Source organism: Labeo rohita, unplaced genomic scaffold (assembly GCF_022985175.1).
Source record: "Labeo rohita strain BAU-BD-2019 unplaced genomic scaffold, IGBB_LRoh.1.0 scaffold_110, whole genome shotgun sequence".
In the NCBI taxonomy this organism is placed as follows: Eukaryota; Metazoa; Chordata; class Actinopteri; order Cypriniformes; family Cyprinidae; genus Labeo; species Labeo rohita.
In genome coordinates this window covers 1-20,782 of record NW_026127230.1, presented here as the reverse complement: position 1 = coordinate 20,782, position 20,782 = coordinate 1, and the positions used below count along the sequence as shown (strand labels likewise).

The window sequence follows — 20,782 nt, the reverse complement described above, 5'->3', positions numbered from 1 at the left end:
ATCAAACTGCATTCAGTCACTTCTACTGTCAGGGTCAATCTCCAAACAATCCGTGAAACGTAGGAAAGACAAAACATAATCCAAATAAAACAGGCAATGAGTCCAAGTACCGGTGAGCAGTCCAAATGAGCAAAATAAACAAGGCTATGAAAACTAGGCTAAACTATGGCAGAGAAACAGAACAAAACAATGGCAAAAACAAAGCAAAACTATGACAAGAAACCAAACCATGAAAATAACAAAAACAAGGCAAGGAAATCCGAGAAAACGCTTAGTAGAGTCAGCACAGGCAAAACAATACTTCGCGAAGCCTGTTTGGTTTAGGCCTCCTTAAATGGCCACCAAACAGGAAGTTACTAGTGAAGCAGCAGAGGGAGCAGCAACAGGCAGTCAATGGGTGAGGGCTCCCTCTGCTGGCGTGGCATTACAGAATCCCCAGAATCATGGAGCAGTGGCAGACAGTGAAGCACTGGAGGACTTGGGCCGTGGAGCTGTGGCAGACAGTGGAAACTTGGAGGACCTGGGCTGTGTGATAGCTGCAGTGTTGATGATCATGTTACTTAAATATTACTTTTATAATTACTTTTACTTTTATATCTAAAAAGTAATTGAGTGACACTGTATTCACTGTAAACAAGACCACAGTCATATCAACAGTGAATTATGAAGAAAAAAAATGACTTTATGGTAATAAACAATTACATTCATCCAAATGTGAAATTATTAGACCTATAATAATACAGTAAACATGCTGTATATGAGTGCAGCTCAAGCTGTTGTTACAGTTTCTTACAATTTTATCAGCTATTTCTCAGCAGGAGAATGTCCAAATTAAACAGTCCCCCCCTACAGAAGGTTTTCTATCAAACGACTCCAACCTTTTGACATTTGACATCTCCAGAGAGGTAAAAATGCCTTTAGTGCTTATAGAGTTAACATGCATTAAGGTGCAATTTTGGACAAATACATTTGAAATAATATTTAGTTATATCAGTGGTCTAGATAAGGCTGGTCCCCCCATGGTGGCTGTCATTTGAGATCACATGACCAGCTGAATACTACTATCTCCATATCAACAATCACTGTTGTCAATGGTTTGTCAGTGATTACATTCAGCAGAAAGTAAATTGTAATTCCAGTTAGAGTTTGTTAGCAGCTCAAGCTGTTGTAAATCCTGCCCACTTCTTTGCATTGTCAGCACATGCTTCAGTGCTCTGAGAGTGTTTATAGTGCTGTGAGTTTAACACTTCATGACTGAGAGCAGAACAGAACAGAATCTTCATCATCACACAAGACAAAACAACAACAATGAACAACATCATCATCTTCATCTGGACACTGCTCTGCTGTATAAAAGGTACATAATGAGAGCTTGAAAGCAGTTTAATTAATAAAGTTAGCTAACATATACTGCATATTATAATATGGAACCAAATGTTTGTATTTCCCTTGATGTACATACATGAATGCTATAAATTTCTCTCTCAGGCTCCAGTGGACAGATCACAGTTACTCAAACTCCTGCAGTTCGAACAATTGAACCAGGAAAGGCTGTTGTGATGAGATGCACCGCCAGCACTCCTTTAACAGGCTGCAACCCACCATGTCTGTCCTGGTACTTACAGAAACCTGGAGAAGCTCCTAAACTCCTCATATATAAAGCAACAAGCCGTTACACTGGAACTCCATCTAGATTCAGTGGCAGTGGATCTGGCAGTGATTTCACTCTGTCCATCAGTAGAGTCCAGACTGAAGATACAGGAGATTATTACTGTCAGAGTTACCATAGTGGTCCAGTGTTCACACAGTGATAAAGAGTCGTACAAAAACCTCTGTCAGTCAGAGTCACAGTGACTGCACTGATACAGATGAGAGAAACTGCAGCTGCTGATGGGAGGATGACAAACAACACAATGACACAGCGTATCACACATTTCAGCTTTTATTTACTATTTATTTATATAGTATAGTTGTGGAGCATCAGGCAGAGAGGCAAACAACATCCAGTGTCCATGCAAGATCAGAATGCAAAGGTAATAATGTCCAGAGTCATAAAACCAAGAGAATAATCCAGACCACTCAGAAAAGCAGTGTGAAACAAACAAAACTTCACATTGAGGGAACTAACAGTCAGGGTTTAAATAGGCCAGTCTAATTAGACTGATGAGAAACACCTGAGAACAATCAGGTGAGTGTGACGTCTGGTGATGAGTTGAGAAGTAGCAGAGGATGTGACAATACCAAGGAAATATACTTTTAAAAATAAAGGTGCTTTAAAGCGTTCTTCACAGCAATGCCATAGAAGAATCTTTTTTTTTTTTTTGGTTTTACAAAGAACCATTCAGTCAAAGTTTCTTACCTTTTTATAATCTGAAAAACCTTCTTTTGCCACAAAGAACCTTTTGTGAAACAGAAATGTTCTTCAGATGTTAAAGGTTTTTTATGGAACCATTTAGACAAAAAAAGGTTCTTTAATGACATTGTGAACCACCTTTATTTTTAAGAGTGTATAATATAATCATACTGTATTTCACTTACTAGATTTCATTCTGTCTATGGAAAAAAAAAAAAAAAAAAAAAAAAAAGGAAAAAAAAAAAAAAATATATATATATATATATCAGTACATTTTTATTGTTTCTTTTTTTTTCTTTTTTAAGAAATTAATACTTTTATTCACCAAGGATGTATTAAGTTAATAATTAAAAGTTAATAATAAATAATTTACATTGTTATAAAATATAAATATTTAGAATAAACACTGTACTTTTTAAACTTGTTATTCATGAAAGAACCCATGAAGAAAAAAAAAAATAAAATTACAGGTTCCAAAAAATATTTGGCAGCACAACTGTTGATATTATCCAACACTGATCATTCTAATAATAAATCCGCATATTAGAATGATTTCTGAAGGATCATGTGACACTTAAGACTGGAGAAACAGCTGATAAAAATTCAGCCTTTCATCACAGGAATAAATTCTATTTTAAAGTTTTTTTTTTTTTTTTCTATATTTTTAATCAAATGATGAGCATCAGAGACTACTTTATGAGCTGCTTGATGAGCATAAGAGACTACTTTAAAGACTATTACAAGTCTTACTGACCCCAAACTTTTGAACGGTAGTGTATCAGTGTATCAGTGTTACCAGTAACAGTTTTCCAAGGTTTCAGTTTTCTTTATAATTGTGTGATGTCTACATTTGACTAGAGCTTTGCATGATTCAGAGTCTGTAAGTTTTTGTCCAGCAGGAAAATCATCAGTACTAAACAAGAACATTTTTATAACAGACTCATTGATCAAGTCTCACCAGTAATTTATTGTCTGGTTAATCTGATTCTTTCATCTTTTATTCACACACAACTTCAACATGGATGGATGTATTACATTTAACATTGTCCATCAAGATTGAGGAATACAAACAAACCTCATCTCTCCATGATCAACACAGACTGTAGATATCAAACACCTTCAGCTCCAGTTTGAAGGGAAGCCCGTGTTCATCTCACATCAGTGCTGCTGATGTTTGTGGAAATTTTACAACATTGTAAACCCTTTATTTTTAAAAATAAATAAATAGATAAATACAAAAAAAAAAAAAAAGCATTTTGTAAGACCTGTTGTATTCAAGTCAATATGTTTGATACACCTGTTTAATGTATTTTTAAAAAGATAATTAAGAAATCAGTTTTCACTGCAGTTTCAACAGTTTTTTTTTTAAAAGAAATGTTAAATATTTAATTGTGTACTTTACATAATAATGTGTACACTGTAAGAAATTGCACTGTAAAATAACAGTAACTTACTGGCAGCTGTGGTTGCCAGCATTATACTGTTATTTTATAGCTCTCTACCGTTAATTTACAGCTCTTCATTTTTACAGTATGTTACCGTTATTATACCATGTGGTAACTCATTTTATTTTGGAAACCGATTGCTTCAAACCATTTGAGTTTAAAAAAAAAACTGTTGTTTATATGGCGTTAGTACAGTGAACTTATTTAATTTGAGTCCACTAAGAAGAAATATTTCTTAATATAAACCCGCAAACACTTAAAGTGTAATAAAGAAGCAATCGACTTTTACTCAAATCTTTATAGATTGTCATTAACTAACAATAGCACAAAATTGTGTAATAAAGTGCTTAGTAAAGAGATTGTCACTATATCAGCAATTCCACAATTACTGTCTTTAAATAAAGCAGCAAAACATCAGTGTTTGTGGCTCATCATTGCCTGAAGCACAAGCTCTACTCTCCAGCACAATGGTGACCCACAAAACTAAATTAAACTGACAGATCTCTCTTGTACAAAAACACATCAGTTAGGCACAATCAAATATTTACTCTCCCTACCAGTTAATGACTTTGCATAATTGTTTTTCTATGAACATTCACTAATATTTTAGTGAAAATAACTTGATTTGCTTGATAAATCTGACTGTTATGTTTTACAGTATATTACTGTTTTTTCTTGAATTAACAGTAATCTACTGGCAGCTCGGTTGCCAGCATGTTACTGTTTTTCTACAGTCTGTTGCCGTAAATTAATTACAGTTTATTACTGTTAAATTACATTTCATGCTGTTTTTTTTTCCATCGTACATCTTTAACCCTTTAAAACCCACAGCAAAATCCTCAGTTTTAAATGAACACTTATAATGTGTCAACACTACAGAGTGTTTGAGTAATACTGAATTAGTGCTGAAGTTAATGAGATAATTATATGATTGATCACGTTCTGATTGAGCATTAGTGATGAACACCAGCTGTTAACAAACAAAATTGCTGAATGAAAGAATAACACAAGAACAAGTGACTTCAGCCACAGCCTTAGATGACATCAACTGAAATAAAAGAAGACATTAAATCTCTCAAGATCTGATTAAACTCCTAAAACAGCATTACCAGCTTCAATTATTACCACACTGACTTTATTTCTGTCAGACGTCTACAGAAGAGAGTTGCAGAGGTTTAGGTTGTTTTTTTTTTTTTCTTTTACTACCACAGTGGAGATCAGTGTTTACTTTAGTTGGGCTGTTGAACCGTGCCATTTTAAGGTTAATTTTAGTTTAGTTGTTGTAATTGTGTATGTTTACAACATGCTTGTTATGACAAAAAAGAGAAATAATAATAACAAATAAATAAATAAATATGAATGACTACAAAGAAATCTAGAATTGTTTATGGTTTGGTAATAACACAGTTTTTATCCAGTGTCTTTTCTTTTATTGAATATTGATGTGAAAGTAAAAAAAAAAAAAAAATTCAGCCCAATTTAGATACACACATCAAGAATCATTGTATGAATCTCAACAATGGTGAGAACAAGTTATAGGTGAGGTTTTGTAGTGTGCTGATACCCAGCATGCATTGCAGCATGAAGCTTTCGATTGTCACCATTGTTGAGATTCATATGCTGATTCTTCATGTCTCTATTTGAGTATAAATGCTACAGTAGTTTTAAATTTTAACTATTAAATCCTTCTTTTCTGGTTGCCACATTATCAAAAGATCTCATGCTGTAACACACTTGGTGGAAAAAAAAAGCAGCAACAAATAAACACACACTCAAAAATAGACTCTTAATGAGTCTCACAAGACTCAGAATCAGTTCAGTCAATGACATTCATGCCCAACTAGACATAGCTGACATTAACTGACCAGCATTGCTGTAACTAATACATTATAAAAACCCAGTTACAGCAAATATATCTATGTTTTAACGTCAAGAGTCAGGAGCCCAATTAACCCTTTCACTGGTGAGTTTAAAATATTCTATCGGACCCCCCAGAGTGAGTTTTTTTTAGGCGACAGTTATTTTAGAACGTTCACTTTATTGTTTCCATGGCGACGCGTCATGATTGACACCGCAGCCACTATATCGCTGTAGGACAGACGTATCGCTTTTATTCGTTTTTTTTTCCTTTTTTATTCAAAATATTCACACACTTGCTTACCATGTTTTCAACTATCTGATATTCCGATTCACGAATACGTGTAAGTGAGTGTATTCTGCCGTTTTAAAATCTTTATAAATGATCTGGATCGTGATCTATAACGTGAGATGGGCGCCGCCATGTTTGTTCGCGCTGCCGTTCAGAGAGTCCTGTCAGCCGGATTTACAGCACGTAAATTCACCAGTTTCTCCCGAAATACATGCAAGTAAGTAGCTGGTGAAGTGGGAAAGGACTGGAGTGAATTATATCATTACTTACATTATGTGTATCTGATATAAATCAAACACGTCAGCAAATTATACTTGAATGGATTGTTATTGCTGCTTCCATAGACATCCGTGTGTATTTTACAAACTCTAAATGTATTATTTTACTAGTAATTATGTGTATTTAAATTCCTGAAACCTAAAATAAACGTTAAGTCGTTGAAAACACTGCTCAATTGTGATTATATGACAAGCGCAGCACCAGTCTCTCTCTGGCTCAGCCAGCCAGCCAACGCGCGAAAACACAGTTTGAATTTGGCAGTTGTGTGACGTCACCGAACGTTCTAAATCCCATAGGTGGGACCGTACTCTCAGGGGCACAGAAAATAGAATCCCATATGTGGGACCGTACCGCTCAAAGGGTTAAAGCAAACACTGATCTCCGCAATGGTATCGTCAAACAAAACAATAAAACATCACCATCTAAACATCTCTTCATTCTCAATAAGATCTTCTATAGACATCTGACAGAAATAAAATCAGTCTGGTTAGAAATGCGTGAAGTTGGTAAAGCTGTGTGTTGAGTTGTTTAAATCTTCAGTTGATTTCATCTAAGGCTGTGGCTGAAGTCAGTTATATAGTTCTTGTGTTTGTCTTGTTTCTCTTTCAATCAGTGATTCTGCTCATTAACAGCAGCTGTTCGTCAGTGTCTGAAGTCACTCATTAGTTTTCATTCTCTCTGTAAGGTGGACTATATTAGTAAACTCATGTAGGGAATAGTGAATGAGGGTGTAGAGTTTGATTTTAAACACAGTCTCTGAGTGTCGATTTTGAACGCTGTTAATTCACGATACATAGCAGCAGGCTGTTTTCGAAAATGTCAAATAATACCCAGAATGCACTGTTTTAATGGAAAACAGCATGTTACTCAAAATTTGGCCGTTTTTTTACAGCAATTTTTAACAGTGTACTTATACTTCTTAAATACAACTCAAATATGGATAAAATACGTGTGAAAAAATAAGTATGAATATATGAATAACATGCAAGCTGATTAAAAGTAGATTTTTTTTGGTTCATTTATAGGTTGAAACAAACAAAAAAAAAAAAAACATATTGTTGAGAGTGTCTGTCTGTTTTCAATAGCTCACATTCATCACAAAGAATTAAAGCTTCTAATGTTTTATAGATTATAAATGTGACTTAAGAAATTCATCTGAGGTCTGAGACTGACAGCTGCCTGTTCTGTGTATGAAGATCATTTACATAGAGAGACACTTTGCATGAGAGTGTTTATAGTGCTGTGAGTTTAACACTTCATGACTGAGAGCAGAACAGAACAGAATCTTCATCATCACACAAGACAAAACAACAACAATGAACAACATCATCATCCTCATCTGGACACTCACACTGTTTGTTCAAGGTTTGTAGTACAATTTTCATAACAATTACAGTAATTGTTTTAAAATGTGAAATATACATCATTTTAATTTTTGTCTTTTTTCCCTTTCTTTCAGAGTGTAGAGGACAGTACACTGTTACTCAGAGTCCATCAATAACAGCAGCTCAAGGACAAGAAGTCAGAATAAACTGTAAAGTCAGCAGTGGAGTGTATGGTAGTAATTACCTGCACTGGTACTTACAGAAACCTGGAGAAGCTCCTAAACTCCTCATATATTATGCAACAGGCCGTTACACTGGAACTCCATCTAGATTCAGTGGCAGTGGATCTGACAGTGATTTCACTCTGACCATCAGTGGAGTCCAGACTGAAGATACAGGAGATTATTACTGTCAGAGTTACCATGAGATCAGTGGTAAAGCTGTGTTCACACAGTGATAAAGAGTCGTACAAAAACCTCCATCAGTCAGAGTCACAGTGACTGCACTGATACAGATGAGAGAAACTGCAGCTGCTGATGGGTGTGAATCAACTCAGTCACTCTTGTCTGTAGATCACTATACTGCAATACATGCAATACTATCAAAAAAAAAAAAAAAAAAAAAAAAAAAAAAAAAAAAGAAAGAAAGAAAGAAAGAAACTGGATGTTCCTGCTATTATGTTTAGCAAAATCAAACCCTTCAGTTCATAAGAAGAACCTCATAGCAGCAGTCAAACACAGTTGTTAGTCTGATGGTTTGAGGATGTTTTGTTTCATCAGGATCTGGACTGTTTGCCAACATAAAAATTTTGCTCTGGCCTTGACAAATTCCAGATTGAGTCTTCACAACACAACTCTATGACTACATGAATCACTACTGCTCACATTACACAAGTCTTGTCATTTTTGTGTTGTATCAATGCAGGACCAGAGTAGAACTGGAAGAATAACTGTATCTAACATTGTAATGGAGACCTGCATAAAATCATGAAAGAAAAGTTTCTGAAGTCTCGTCCAGTATTTCACTAACACCAGCAGTGTGATTTTGTGGGGCTGAGGTGGAGAGAGAGGAAGTTTTTTAATGAAAGGGAGCTGGGAAAGATGGAGTTTGTAGATCATGAACAGCGACCACATCACAGTCACTGCTAGAGACACCACCGGGCTTCAATACGACCACCAAAAACCTGTTCACTGCACACAGATAGTGTGGCTTATTAATAACAAAAGGAGAATTTTTGTAACATTTAATTCAAACAATTTCTGAACATTACACAGTTCTGCAAAACACTGTAAGGAAATTATACAAATAATAAATTATAACAAGACAAATGTGTCTACATTCTGTCAGCTCTCTTTCTGATATATGGGGATATGTAGTTAAAAGTCAGTTTATTTTGTTGAATTAGTATGTCCTGTCGTTTTTCTCTTACATGTAGCTTTGGAAAAAATTGCTTTATTCCAGAGAATCTCTTTGTCCTAAACTGTCCAATATGTAACTAAAGTCCTACTCTTTTTAGTGAACTGTTTTGTTCAGATGGTGATACTTTTTCAAAAGAGTTGCAATTAAAAAAATATCTTTAAAAAGATCAACAGAGTATAAGTCCACCCTATTTCACCAAGGTTCATCCACTTGGAGATTTCTGGCCTCACTGCTGATTTGACCTTTGACCTCTTTTATCATGGAGTTTCCTACAGTATAATGATATTTGGTAACACTTTATTTTGATAGTCTACTTTAGACATTCTATTAACAGTAAGTAACTTTGCAACTGCATGTCAAATAGTCATTAAAGTATTAGTAGACTGTCTGCTTAATATCTTCTAACACTCTTCTAAACTTCGCAAGTATATGTCAGCTTATTCTACTAACCCTAAACCTAATCTAACAGTCTGCTCTTAGAGTTAGTAGACATGTAGTTGCAAATTAATGAGAATTAGTTGACATGTAGTTGCAAAGTTACTTATAGTTACTAGAATGTCTAAAGTGGACTATCAAAATAAAGTGTAACCAAAAAAAAAAAAAAAAAAAAGACCACATGAAATGATTTCCCAGATAGCAACATGTCATTGTTTCAGTGTAGGAATTAACATTGAATCATTGAATCTATATATTAACATAGCTATTGTGATGTTGTTGTTGCTGCAGTTGATGATGTTATAATATTCTACCTTTTTATTTATAATATTTTATAATAAATAAATTTATTATAAAATAAATCATAAACAGTTTATTTCATATATTACAATTATTATAAAAATATATATTCATTAAAACTGATTTATCAGTTGATTTTGTTAGCAGCACTTTGATAGCAGCATAGTCTGTTGTAAATCCTGCCCACTTCTTTGCATTGTCAGCACATGCTTCAGTGCTCTGAGAGTGTTTATAGTGCTGTGAGTTTAACACTTCATGACTGAGAGCAGAACAGAACAGAATCTTCATCATCACACAAGACAAAACAACAACAACAATCAACAAGCAGATTAGAGTTTCACTTATCCAAAGATGTTCTGAGGGCAGAAAGGAAAATGATTGGTTTACAGATTCAACCAATGAAATTGAAGCAGAGGTGGGGTCAGGAAATTTGGACGTGTGGAGGGAACACTTCAGACAGAAACGTTATTAATGCTTCGTGGGAGCCATTTGCTGCAAGGTAAGTGAATTTGCCATGTATTTTTAATTTAAAAAATATTAATAAATCAACATAACTCTAACGTTTACTGAGATAATTAGCCGGCAAAGATGCAGAGAACAAGTAATCATCGACTACATATCAAATCATATGCATTTTCATTCAACTGCTTTATCAGTCGATCGCACCAAAGCTGCTTATGGGGTAGATTGAGTAAAACATGCTACCTACACGCTACATCCAATGCTACCGCGCTGTCCGTGACACCGATATGAGCGACAACAGAACTCGTTCAAATCTCCGTGACATTTCATTAGTCAGTTAGCGCTAGCATTAACATTAGCGCTGCTCTCAGGGCAGGAGTAAAAATAACAGTACTAAACTGAATAATGCGCTGCTCTCAGGGCAGGAGTATTCAATAGGTTCGTATTACTGTTATTTTTACTAAACTATGCGCTGCTCTCGGGGCAGGAGTAAAATAACAGTACTAAAGTAAATAATGCGCTGCTCTCAGGGCAGGAGTACTCAATAGGTTCGTATTATTGTTATTTTTTACTAAACTATGCACTGCTCTCAGGGCAGGAGTAGGAATAGGTTCATATTACTGTTATTTGTCATGTACTATGTGCTATGCACGTCAAAGCATTTCTGTATGACTACAGGCCTGTCATTGACTCTTTCATGTAGTTTTTCTTCTCTTTGCAGAAAAACTTCTTGGAAAAAGCAGAAGTCGAAGGGAATCTCTGGACATTCTTTGTAAGTTCATCTAGTTTTAGTTGAGAATCTTGTTTTTTTTTGAAGTGCCCATATTAAGTGTCAGAAACTCCAGTCTCTCTTCCTGTTACCAATTACCTGTTATGTTTGTTTGCATAATTCCAGCCTATGGACTTCATTAGCACTCCCTCAAACATCTACTCTGATCTGCCCTCAATCATTGTGGTTGTAGCTGAGGCCAAACAGAGTATAGTAGGCTCTAGGAGTGGCAGGGTTTAAAGATGTATTACATGTCTTTAAGAAGTTGTCAATTTTGAGGGAGTTGTAAGTGATTTTTATCTTTAATCTTATGATTTTGCTAGTAATTCTGTTTGTTTACATTGCTATATTTCAGATGCTGTGCAGTGAGATGGTCAGTGATGTAGTGTTCCTGGCATGGAAGTTTCTTGCACAAAAGAAAGTGGTCCAGAAAATATATGAAAATGAGGATGTTCATGATTCAATATCCCAAACTAAAGCCTTTGAGTAAAATTTTTTTTTTTTCTTGCTTTCTTTCTTTTATTATGACTGTCGGTGTACATTGAAACAAAATTCTTTATGCATTTCAATTGCAGGAAGACCTTACAAAGATTTCTGGAGACTGAGAGACTGGCTTTGAGAAGATATTTGGAAAAGCAACCTCTGACTTTGGGCTTGGTTTAAAGGGAGCCTGTTCAAATTTGTTGACTCATGTCTAAAATAAAAATAAAAAATACAAAAATAAAACACTTAAAAACGTCTAGGAATGATGATATCCACTAGTTAAGACTACAGCAGTTTAATTATACATCTTGCTGAACTTTTTTTGTTGTGAAACATTCCTGTGTTTTATACATGCATTTAATTCACTGGATTTGTTTGTAATTTGTAACTGTATAAAAACAAAGAAGTCATAATTAAACTTATTTAATTATGCACAGGCTCGATTGAGGCACAAAGACCTTGTGGGAGTGGTGGCCCGAGGCAGAGCAGGCTTGGGGATGTTCCCAGCACCCTCCCGATATAGGCAGTGTAAGGGGAAGGGGAAACGCAGCCGGATATATGAAGAGGTCAGAGCTGCTGTGGAGGAAAAAAGGATGAGCAGAGCAGCTGGAATGGGGCAACAGGGGGCCTGGACCAGGTGGGAGCAGGCCATGGACCGCAAGGTCACCTGGACAGAGCTCTGGCAAAGTGAGCCGCACCGCATAACATTCCTGATTCGGGCAGTGTATGACGTCCTGCCTAGCCCAGCAAACCTCTGTATGTGGGGAAAAGCAGACACACCAACTTGCCATTTGTGCCCAGCTCATGGAACACTGGAGCACATTCTGAGCTCCTGTCCAACAGCGCTCGGCCAGGGTCGTTATACTTGGCGTCACAACCAGGTGCTGAAATCTATTGCAGACACCATCAGCAAAGAGATCAGCAAAGGCGGCCGAGGGAGCAATACCACTCGCTCAGTTGCATTTGTTAGGGCAGGAGAACAGCCAAAAGCAGGGAGGAAGGTACCAACAGGGATCCTGGCATCAGCCAAGGACTGGAAACTTTCTGTGGATTTGGAGAAGCTAAAATACCCCCAGCACATCGTCAGAACAACGTTGAGGCCAGATATTATTCTGGTCTCAGAGAGTACCAAGAATATAATCATCATGGAGCTGACTGTGCCATGGGAGGACCGCTTGGGAGAAGCCCACGAAAGAAAGATGACCAAATATGAACATCTGGTCGCAGACTGCCGAGCTCAGGGTTGGAAGGCGAGTTGCATGCCTATTGAGGTTGGCTACAGAAGGTTTGTGGGGCGTTCTCTCCACAAAGCCTTTACTGTGCTGGGCATTGCAGGAATAACAAGGAGCAGGGCCATCAAGAATACCACCGATGCAGCCGAGAAAGCTCTGAGATGGCTCTGGATCCGTAGAGGAACACCATGGGGGCAAGCGAGTGCTACCTGAACACAAGTCGCGGTCTGATCAGCCGTGGCTGGGTCGCCTGGGCGAGGGTGTCTGATGTTGAAAGACCCGAAACACCCGAGGACCCCTGGTTACATCACTGATGATGTGTTCAGGTGCATCTAAAGATGTGTTTTAAGAACTATTGTAATATTGGACCCGTAAACTGATTATTTTCAATCAACATTTCATTTGTACAACAGATATTGAATGATAAAACATTAACAACACAATTATTAAAAATAAATAAATAAATAAATAAATAACTCACAAATTATAATTAAAAATACAAGTCTTAATTTCTCTGCAATAGTCCATGGGAGGAACATTAAGTGGTTACACAAAAATTGACTGGTACCTTTTGTAATCACATTTATGTATCACCAAGTGAAGTATGTGAGAGAAACCCTATTTGGACAGTAGGAACCTATGTAAAAATTTATGTACATGGCACCTCAGTGATAAAACTCATGGATTTGATTTATTCACATTGTGATCATATGAACCAAGAAATGCACTGCTCATATGGCCTGTTGCATAGTTGTCTGCTATAAATTAAATGTCATATGCTTGGATTAAGAATAAATTTAAATTTAATAATATGTTGTTTATTTAAATCTCAAGTTCAAAAATAGACCCACTATTTTTATAGACCCACAATTGTATCTCTCAAAATGATAGGTGTCATGAGAAATGTGAAGATTAGCAGAAATAAGTTGCATGCAACCTCTTATTTACATGAGGTAAATTAATCACGTTTATTTATACAGAGCTTTTTAACAAAACAGGTTGTGTCAAGCAACTTTACAGTTTTTAATAGGACAATAGTGTGTCAATAATGCAAAAGTTCCATGTTGCAGCAAAGTCAGATTGCAGAGGACTCATTTAGGACATTTAGGGAGGTAGAGGTTGTCTCTAGGTGCTGATCCATCATCTGGTGACCTTGGAATAAGAAAGAGACAATATTAGACTAATATTAGTGTAGATGCCATTCTTCTTACGATGCAATGAGTACATCGGGTGTTATAGAAATTATTCCCAGTTCCGGTTGACCTAATTAATGCAGCCTAACCATCCTTTAATGGACTTGAATTATAGAAATGTGTTAATGTGTTGTGTTGGCTGGGTTAAAGAGATGGGTCTTTAATCTAGATTTAAACTGACACAGTGTGTCCGCTTCCTGAACCGTGTTAGGTAGATTGTTCCAGAGTGTGGGCATTAAATAAGAAAATGATCTGCCGCCACAGTTGATTTTGATATTTTGGGTATTTTCAAAGTTTAGAGAATGCAGTGGACATGAGGGACTATAATGACAAGGCTGCTTGGTTTATATTTTTATGTATGTAATTGTAGGCCTATATTTTAAAATTTTATTGCATACATATTACTGCCATAATAATGACTAATTTAAAATGTTTAAGTACTTTTCTTGTCTTTTTGTTCTTAACAGCTCCTACCCACTGTGCTGGAGAAGTTATGAAATATTTTTGTTGTTCATTTTGAATCGATTTCTTCGACCACACAACTTTGGTGCCTAAAAAACAGCATGTCATTTCGCTGGGAATTTCGAGGGTGGTGGGAGAAAAACACCAACATTCTGGATTTGGATGGCCCTGTAAATGTTGAAAATCGCTTGCGTCCCCATGATTAACAGTTACCGACTGAATCTGGCTATTATGTGCTTTTATCAGGTGGATCCAAACTTACACCATTTTTCACACATCTCCATGTGAAAAAAGTCAGAATTACGAGTTTTTATCTCACAATTATGACTTTATTTCTCGCAATTGAGAGTTATTGTGCAATTCTGAGAAAAAAAATCTCAGAATTGCAAGTTTACATCTCACAATTGACTTTTTTCCTTATAATGGCAAGTTTATAACATGCAATTAAGTCAGAATTGTGAGATAGTCTGTAAACATGCAATTCTGAGAACACATTTGTCTTTTTCCACTCAAATAAAAATAAAAAATAAACTGTAACACTGTGAAGTATCTAATCAAGCTGCACTTTAACAGTTTAACAGTATATAATAAAAACACATACAATATGTGAAGAAAATTAATAAAACACTCATTGTCTGTACTGTAGTTAAATGCCTATAAGTTATATTCATTACAAAGTATTTAGTATTTCATTTTTTGTAGAACATGAGCATGCATAGAAAAATTCATGTGGTCTGAGACTGACAGCTGCCTGTTCTGTGTATGAAGATCATTTACATAGAGAGACACTTTGCATGAGAGTGTTTATAGTGCTGTGAGTTTAACACTTCATGACTGAGAGCAGAACAGAACAGAATCTTCATCATCACACAAGACAAAACAACAACAATGAACAACATAATCATCCTCATCTGGACACTCACACTGTTTGCTCAAGGTTTGTGTTGTAAAATGTCATGAGACATATTTTGTCTCAATTTTTACTTTTCTTTCTTTCAGAGTGTAAAGGACTGTACACTGCAACTCAGAATCCATCAATAATAGTAGCTCAACCAGGACAAGAAGTCAGAATAAACTGTAAAACCAACTATGAAGTGTATAATGGTGATCATTTAGCCTGGTACTTACAGAAACCTGGAGAAGCTCCTAAACTCCTCATATATTATGCAACAAGGCGTTACACTGGAAATCCATCTAGATTCAGTGGCAGTGGATCTGGTACTGATTTCACTCTGACCATCAGTGGAGTCCAGACTGAAGATACAGGAGATTATTACTGTCTGAGTTATAACAGTGGCCCAACATTCACACAGTGATAAAGAGTCGTACAAAATCCTCCGTCAGTCAGAGTCACAGTGACTGCACTGATACAGATGAGAGATGCTGCAGCTGCTCTACAACACAATCACACACAAGACCATTGCATTTCATAGATGTCAGCTCAGTTTGTTTGTAAATATATCTAATTAAAAAGAGCAAAGTCTCTGTCTCACAGTTTGCTTTTGGGTCATTGTCCTGTTAGAAGATGAATCTTCAACACTTCGTTGCTTCAAACTGTGTGTTGACCAGCAACACATTTATACACTATAATAATGTTATTTAACATTGTTATATACCCTGTTGCCTGTTCCAAATGTAACTTTATGCTATATTTTTATCTGTCAGGAAAATAATGTAAAGCTTGATATTTTAATGTGAGCTCTTTTCAGTCCGATGTGTTCTGTTCCTCCAGATAATTTTCTTTAAAAGACAACAGATTTTGCTATAAAAGACAACAGATACTTGTGGTAAACTAGACAATAGATTTTTGTAGTATGCTTTCTTGATTTAATGAATGATACCTTTAAACAGGTTCATTGGTCAATGATTCACTGTGTCTCATCACAGAGTCAACAGTTGATTCAAACATTCAGAAGGTCAGTATGACTGCTGAGAGTCTCAGTGTGAACTGATGAATATGAACAAACCTCATCTCTCCATTAGTCCAACTCAACTGACTCATTTCACAGAATAAAGTGTCAAACAGTCAAACTCATATTTGAGTGATTATGTTCCTCTCAGAATAGAGCAGCTCCATCAGCAGATGTTCAGCGTCCTCACAGGAGATTCATGATACAGTAAAACTGAAAACACACAGAAGAACAACAAACAAAACAAATGTGCATGTCATATTTCACTCTGACCATCAGTGGAGTCCAGACTGAAGATACAGGAGATTATTACTGTCAGAGTTACCACAGTGGTGGTGTGTTCACACAGTGATAAAGAGTCGTACAAAAACCTCCATCAGTCAGAGTCACAGTGACTGCACTGATACAGATGAGAGAAACTGCAGCTGCTGATTGAAGGATGACAAATAACACAATGACACAGCATATCAAACATTTCAGGGACTATTTATTTATATGAAACAGTTGTGAAGCATCAGACAAAGAGTGATGGCCTAAATCCATTTGCATAGATTTATTAGGAGAAACAACAAGGAGAATCCAGAGAGTGGTCATACACAAGGCATACAGGCTGAGTGGCGAATAACATTCAGAGGCCGAGCAAGATCAGAAAATCAGTGTAAAACAAACAGTACTTCACACTGAGTGAACAAGCAGTCAATCATTAAACAGTACATTTTAATTGATCATATGCACACATTACTTCCTTATTTTAGACAAGCCAGCTCAGTCATTTCTGGTAAACTGTACTGTGCAGCAATAGGAGTGTCTTTGCTTGTTTTCTCTACATAATCCATTCACAATTCGAAGAAAAGTTTTGTTTGTCTAAGAGGACCAAACGTCAATGTATACCGTTTAAACATTTACGGGAGTAAATCCGCTAAATATGCACAAGTCATTTGATATGATTGACAGTAATAACCGACTGAAACATCTGACAAATCGATGTCAAAAATAGAGCTGTGAATTAAATGATTAAGACTAAATTCAGAGTAACAAAACTACAGCAGTAACAAGTTTGTGTTGGTTAAATATAGGCTATTTAATAGCTTTTACAGTTCAAGATAAAACTGTTATTAAATGTATGTAGAAAGATGTAGTTATTAAATTAAGTCTAAAATGTTTTAAATTCATACTGATTCATATTTAATTATTATACCATTAATATTTAACTTATTTAATTTGTAGTGAACTATAAGTATTTAAATAACTCACCCTTATAGGCTGTTTGTGTCTGAGCTTATTTATTTATTTATTTATTTATTTATTTTAATGACTGCACTTGCTATCCTATATACTTCAGTGCAGTAAAAGTACTACAATTTGTTTTACTAGTAATTTTATAGTAAATCAAAAGCAAGACGTGAAAAACTATGGGAGTTAAAATGGCAGCTGCAGCCAATGAGTGAACCTCTACTGCAATCTTCTGGTTAAGGGTAATTTCATGTCATTTTCATCTTGAAAAGTCGTTGTTTTCTGTGATAAAGCATTTTTTTATTTCGTCTTTATGAATGAAAAGTGAATCTTTGAAGTGAATTTTACTGCACAGCTGTAGAAATGAAAAATAATTAAGGCTCTGAAATGAACAATGAAGGCAAGTTATTGATTATCAAGAATACTATTAAGATTCAGTCGTTGAAGAGAAGCATCTCTAGCTTGCTAACGTTAGTCTAAACAGTTATGACAGTGTTTAGTTGTCAGCATTTAAATGTACAACTACTTGTTTATGTACTCTCCTGGGATTAGCAGGCTTACAATTTGAATTATATGTTGTTAAATAATATGAAACTGAATGTTCATGCCACTATCATTATTTACGATGTTCCAATTATTATTTTATTTCTTAGTTTCAGGTAGGAGAGTAGTCTCAATAGTCTCCACCTATATATAACACATGAAATGAGCTACACCAGAAATTTACGAGCTGGATTATCATTATGAGGAAGTTCTAAAGGACGCTCAGTGCAAATGGTCAATTAGACTGATGAGAAACACCTGAGAACAAACACATCAGAGTTCAGGTGAGTGTGACCTCTGGTGCTGCTGATCTTTGTTGAAATCTGTCAACAGTGTTTGCCCTTATTTTTAAATAAATAAAACAGAAATGTACATTTTGCTACTATGTTAATGTCAATGTGTTTGAAGTAACTTTTTAATGTATCTTAAAAAGTCATCAAGAAATCCGCTTCAGTTTCATTAATTTTTTAAAGAAATGTTATGTTCAATAGCTCACATTCATCACAAAGTATTAAAGCTTCTGTTGTTTTGTAGAATATGAACATGCATAGAAAAATACATGAGGTCTGAGTCTGACAGCTGCCTGTTCTGTGTATGAAAATCATTTACATAGAGAGACACTTTGCATGAGAGTGTTTATAGTGCTGTGAGTTTAACACTTCATGACTGAGAGCAGAACAGAACAGAATCTTCATCATCACACAAGACAAAACAACAACAATGAACAACATCATCATCCTCATCTGGACACTGCTCTGTTGTATACAAGGTACATAATGAGAGCTTGAAAGCAGTATAATTAATAAAGATAGCTAACATATGCTGTATATTATAATATGGAACCAAATGTTTGTATTTGCCTTGATGTACATACTCAGGCTCCAGTGGACAGATCACAGTTACTCAAACTCCTGCAGTTCAAACAACTGAACCAGGACAGACTGTAGTGATGAGATGCACCGCCAGCACTCCTTTAACAGGCTGCAACCCACCATGTCTGTCCTGGTACTTACAGAAACCTGGAGAAGCTCCTAAACTTCTAATATATGTTACAAACAGCCTCCAGTCAGGAACTCCATCTAGATTCAGTGGCAGTGGATCTGGCAGTGATTTCACTCTGACCATCAGTGGAGTCCAGACTGAAGATACAGGAGATTATTACTGTCTGAGTTACCACTGGATCAACAGTAAAAATGTGTTCACACAGTGATAAAGAGTCGTACAAAAACCTCCATCAGTCAGAGTCACAGTGACTGCACTGATACAGATGAGAGAAACTGCAGCTGCTGATGGAGGTTATTTGTTATAACAGTCTCATTCAGTCAAACATGTTGATGTCCTGTGCTGATTTGTCTCTTTCTGGATCATTTTTTTTTTTCTTCCACACAGATTCACCATGAATGTATTTAATTCATCATTTAAAATGTTCCAACACAAAAAGTCCAACGAAACAGCAGCCAGTGTCCTCAAGTCCTTTCAAACCAGAATTACACAAACTGTGACCAGCATAAGATCTCCTTTTTTATGTTTTGAACATTAAAATTTAATTCGTCATTGTTTCCCTTTCCGCAGTGTAATGTCTGCCACATCTCAAATGTTGTACTGTGTTAAGTATCAATCTGTGATAGTGGTAGAACATTTTGTTTTTTGAGTTGCACAAGCAAATAACATTTTCACACTCGTAATTTAATAAAATTACAGCTTCACTGGAAATGACACACAATTAAAATATTCTGCTCACAAGTGATATTTACCTTGTTTTTCCACTTTTTATTGGGGCAAAACTGTTGAGAGAAGTTGGAAATAAACACAGTTAGAAATATAGCTGCAAGCAGCAATTGCGGGGCCAAGCACAAAAGAGGCAGAATGAGGAGTTAAGCACGGCAAGGAGCAGCAGACCGACTGCAACAGTGAGTAACTTAAGCCATTTTAGGATAATATCAGTTGAAATGGCTGAAAAATCATAAATACAACCAATCGTAATAAAATTTAATGGCTTATCACTTTTGACCAACAGGTGGTGCTGTTTTCAAATTGATGTGACGTGTTCTGTGTGAAATGACAATGATACACACAAAGTTTGTCGTCATTATGTCAAAGCTTTGCAGAGATACAGCCTCAGATGTAGTTTGGCATCTTTCCAGCAAATTTGTTGATGCGCTAAACGAAAACGGTTTCGTATATCGACACGAAATTCATAACTTTTTGCCAGCATAGTCTGAAGATGATCTGAGTCAAATTTGGTGAAGATCGGACTAACAGTCTGGGAGGAGTTCGAAAAAGTAGGTTTTATACATTAATCAAAATGGCGGACAGGAAGTTTGGCCAATTTCGGCATAATGGGTATCAATGTTCTCGACTTGACCCAAGGAATCTATTGGCATCAGTTTCATTCCAATAGGCTAATGTAAACAGAAGTTATTAGCATTTTTGTAAATTTCATTATTAATGTTTAGTGAATGGCGTATTACTTCTGACCCACAGGTGGCACTGTTACCAAATTGATGTGGCTTGGTCAGAGTGTGGTGACAATAGCACATATAAAATTTGGTGTCAATATGTCAAAGCTTTGCAGAGATACAGACTCGGATGCAATTTGGCATCTTTCCAGTAAATTCGTTGATGTGCTAAACGAAAACGGTTTCGTGTATCGACACAAAATCCATAACTTTTGTCAGCATGGTCTGAAGATGATCTGAGTCAAATTTGGTGAAAATTGGACTAACGGTCTAGGAGGAGTTCGAAAAAGTAGGTTTTCAACATGAATCAAAATGGCGGACAGGAAGTTCA

General features: G+C 36.0%; 4 gene segments (V, D, J or C); all 4 read left to right on the top strand.

Annotated features, from left to right (window-relative positions):
• Positions 1-1,164: 1,164 nt before the first annotated feature.
• On the top strand, positions 1,165-1,933 carry LOC127157510 (immunoglobulin kappa variable 3-20-like). The segment is given in 2 exon segments: positions 1,165-1,357; positions 1,489-1,933. Coding segments are annotated over 2 exon segments (372 nt in total).
• Positions 1,934-7,488: 5,555 nt separating this feature from the next.
• LOC127157522 (immunoglobulin kappa variable 1-27-like) lies at positions 7,489-8,008 on the top strand. The segment is given in 2 exon segments: positions 7,489-7,591; positions 7,686-8,008. Coding segments are annotated over 2 exon segments (372 nt in total).
• Positions 8,009-15,052: 7,044 nt separating this feature from the next.
• On the top strand, positions 15,053-15,622 carry LOC127157516 (immunoglobulin kappa variable 3-15-like). The segment is given in 2 exon segments: positions 15,053-15,243; positions 15,306-15,622. Coding segments are annotated over 2 exon segments (366 nt in total).
• A 2,979-nt stretch (positions 15,623-18,601) lies between these two features.
• LOC127157508 (immunoglobulin kappa variable 1-39-like) lies at positions 18,602-19,267 on the top strand. The segment is given in 2 exon segments: positions 18,602-18,761; positions 18,871-19,267. Coding segments are annotated over 2 exon segments (381 nt in total).
• The last annotated feature ends 1,515 nt before the right edge of the window (positions 19,268-20,782 follow it).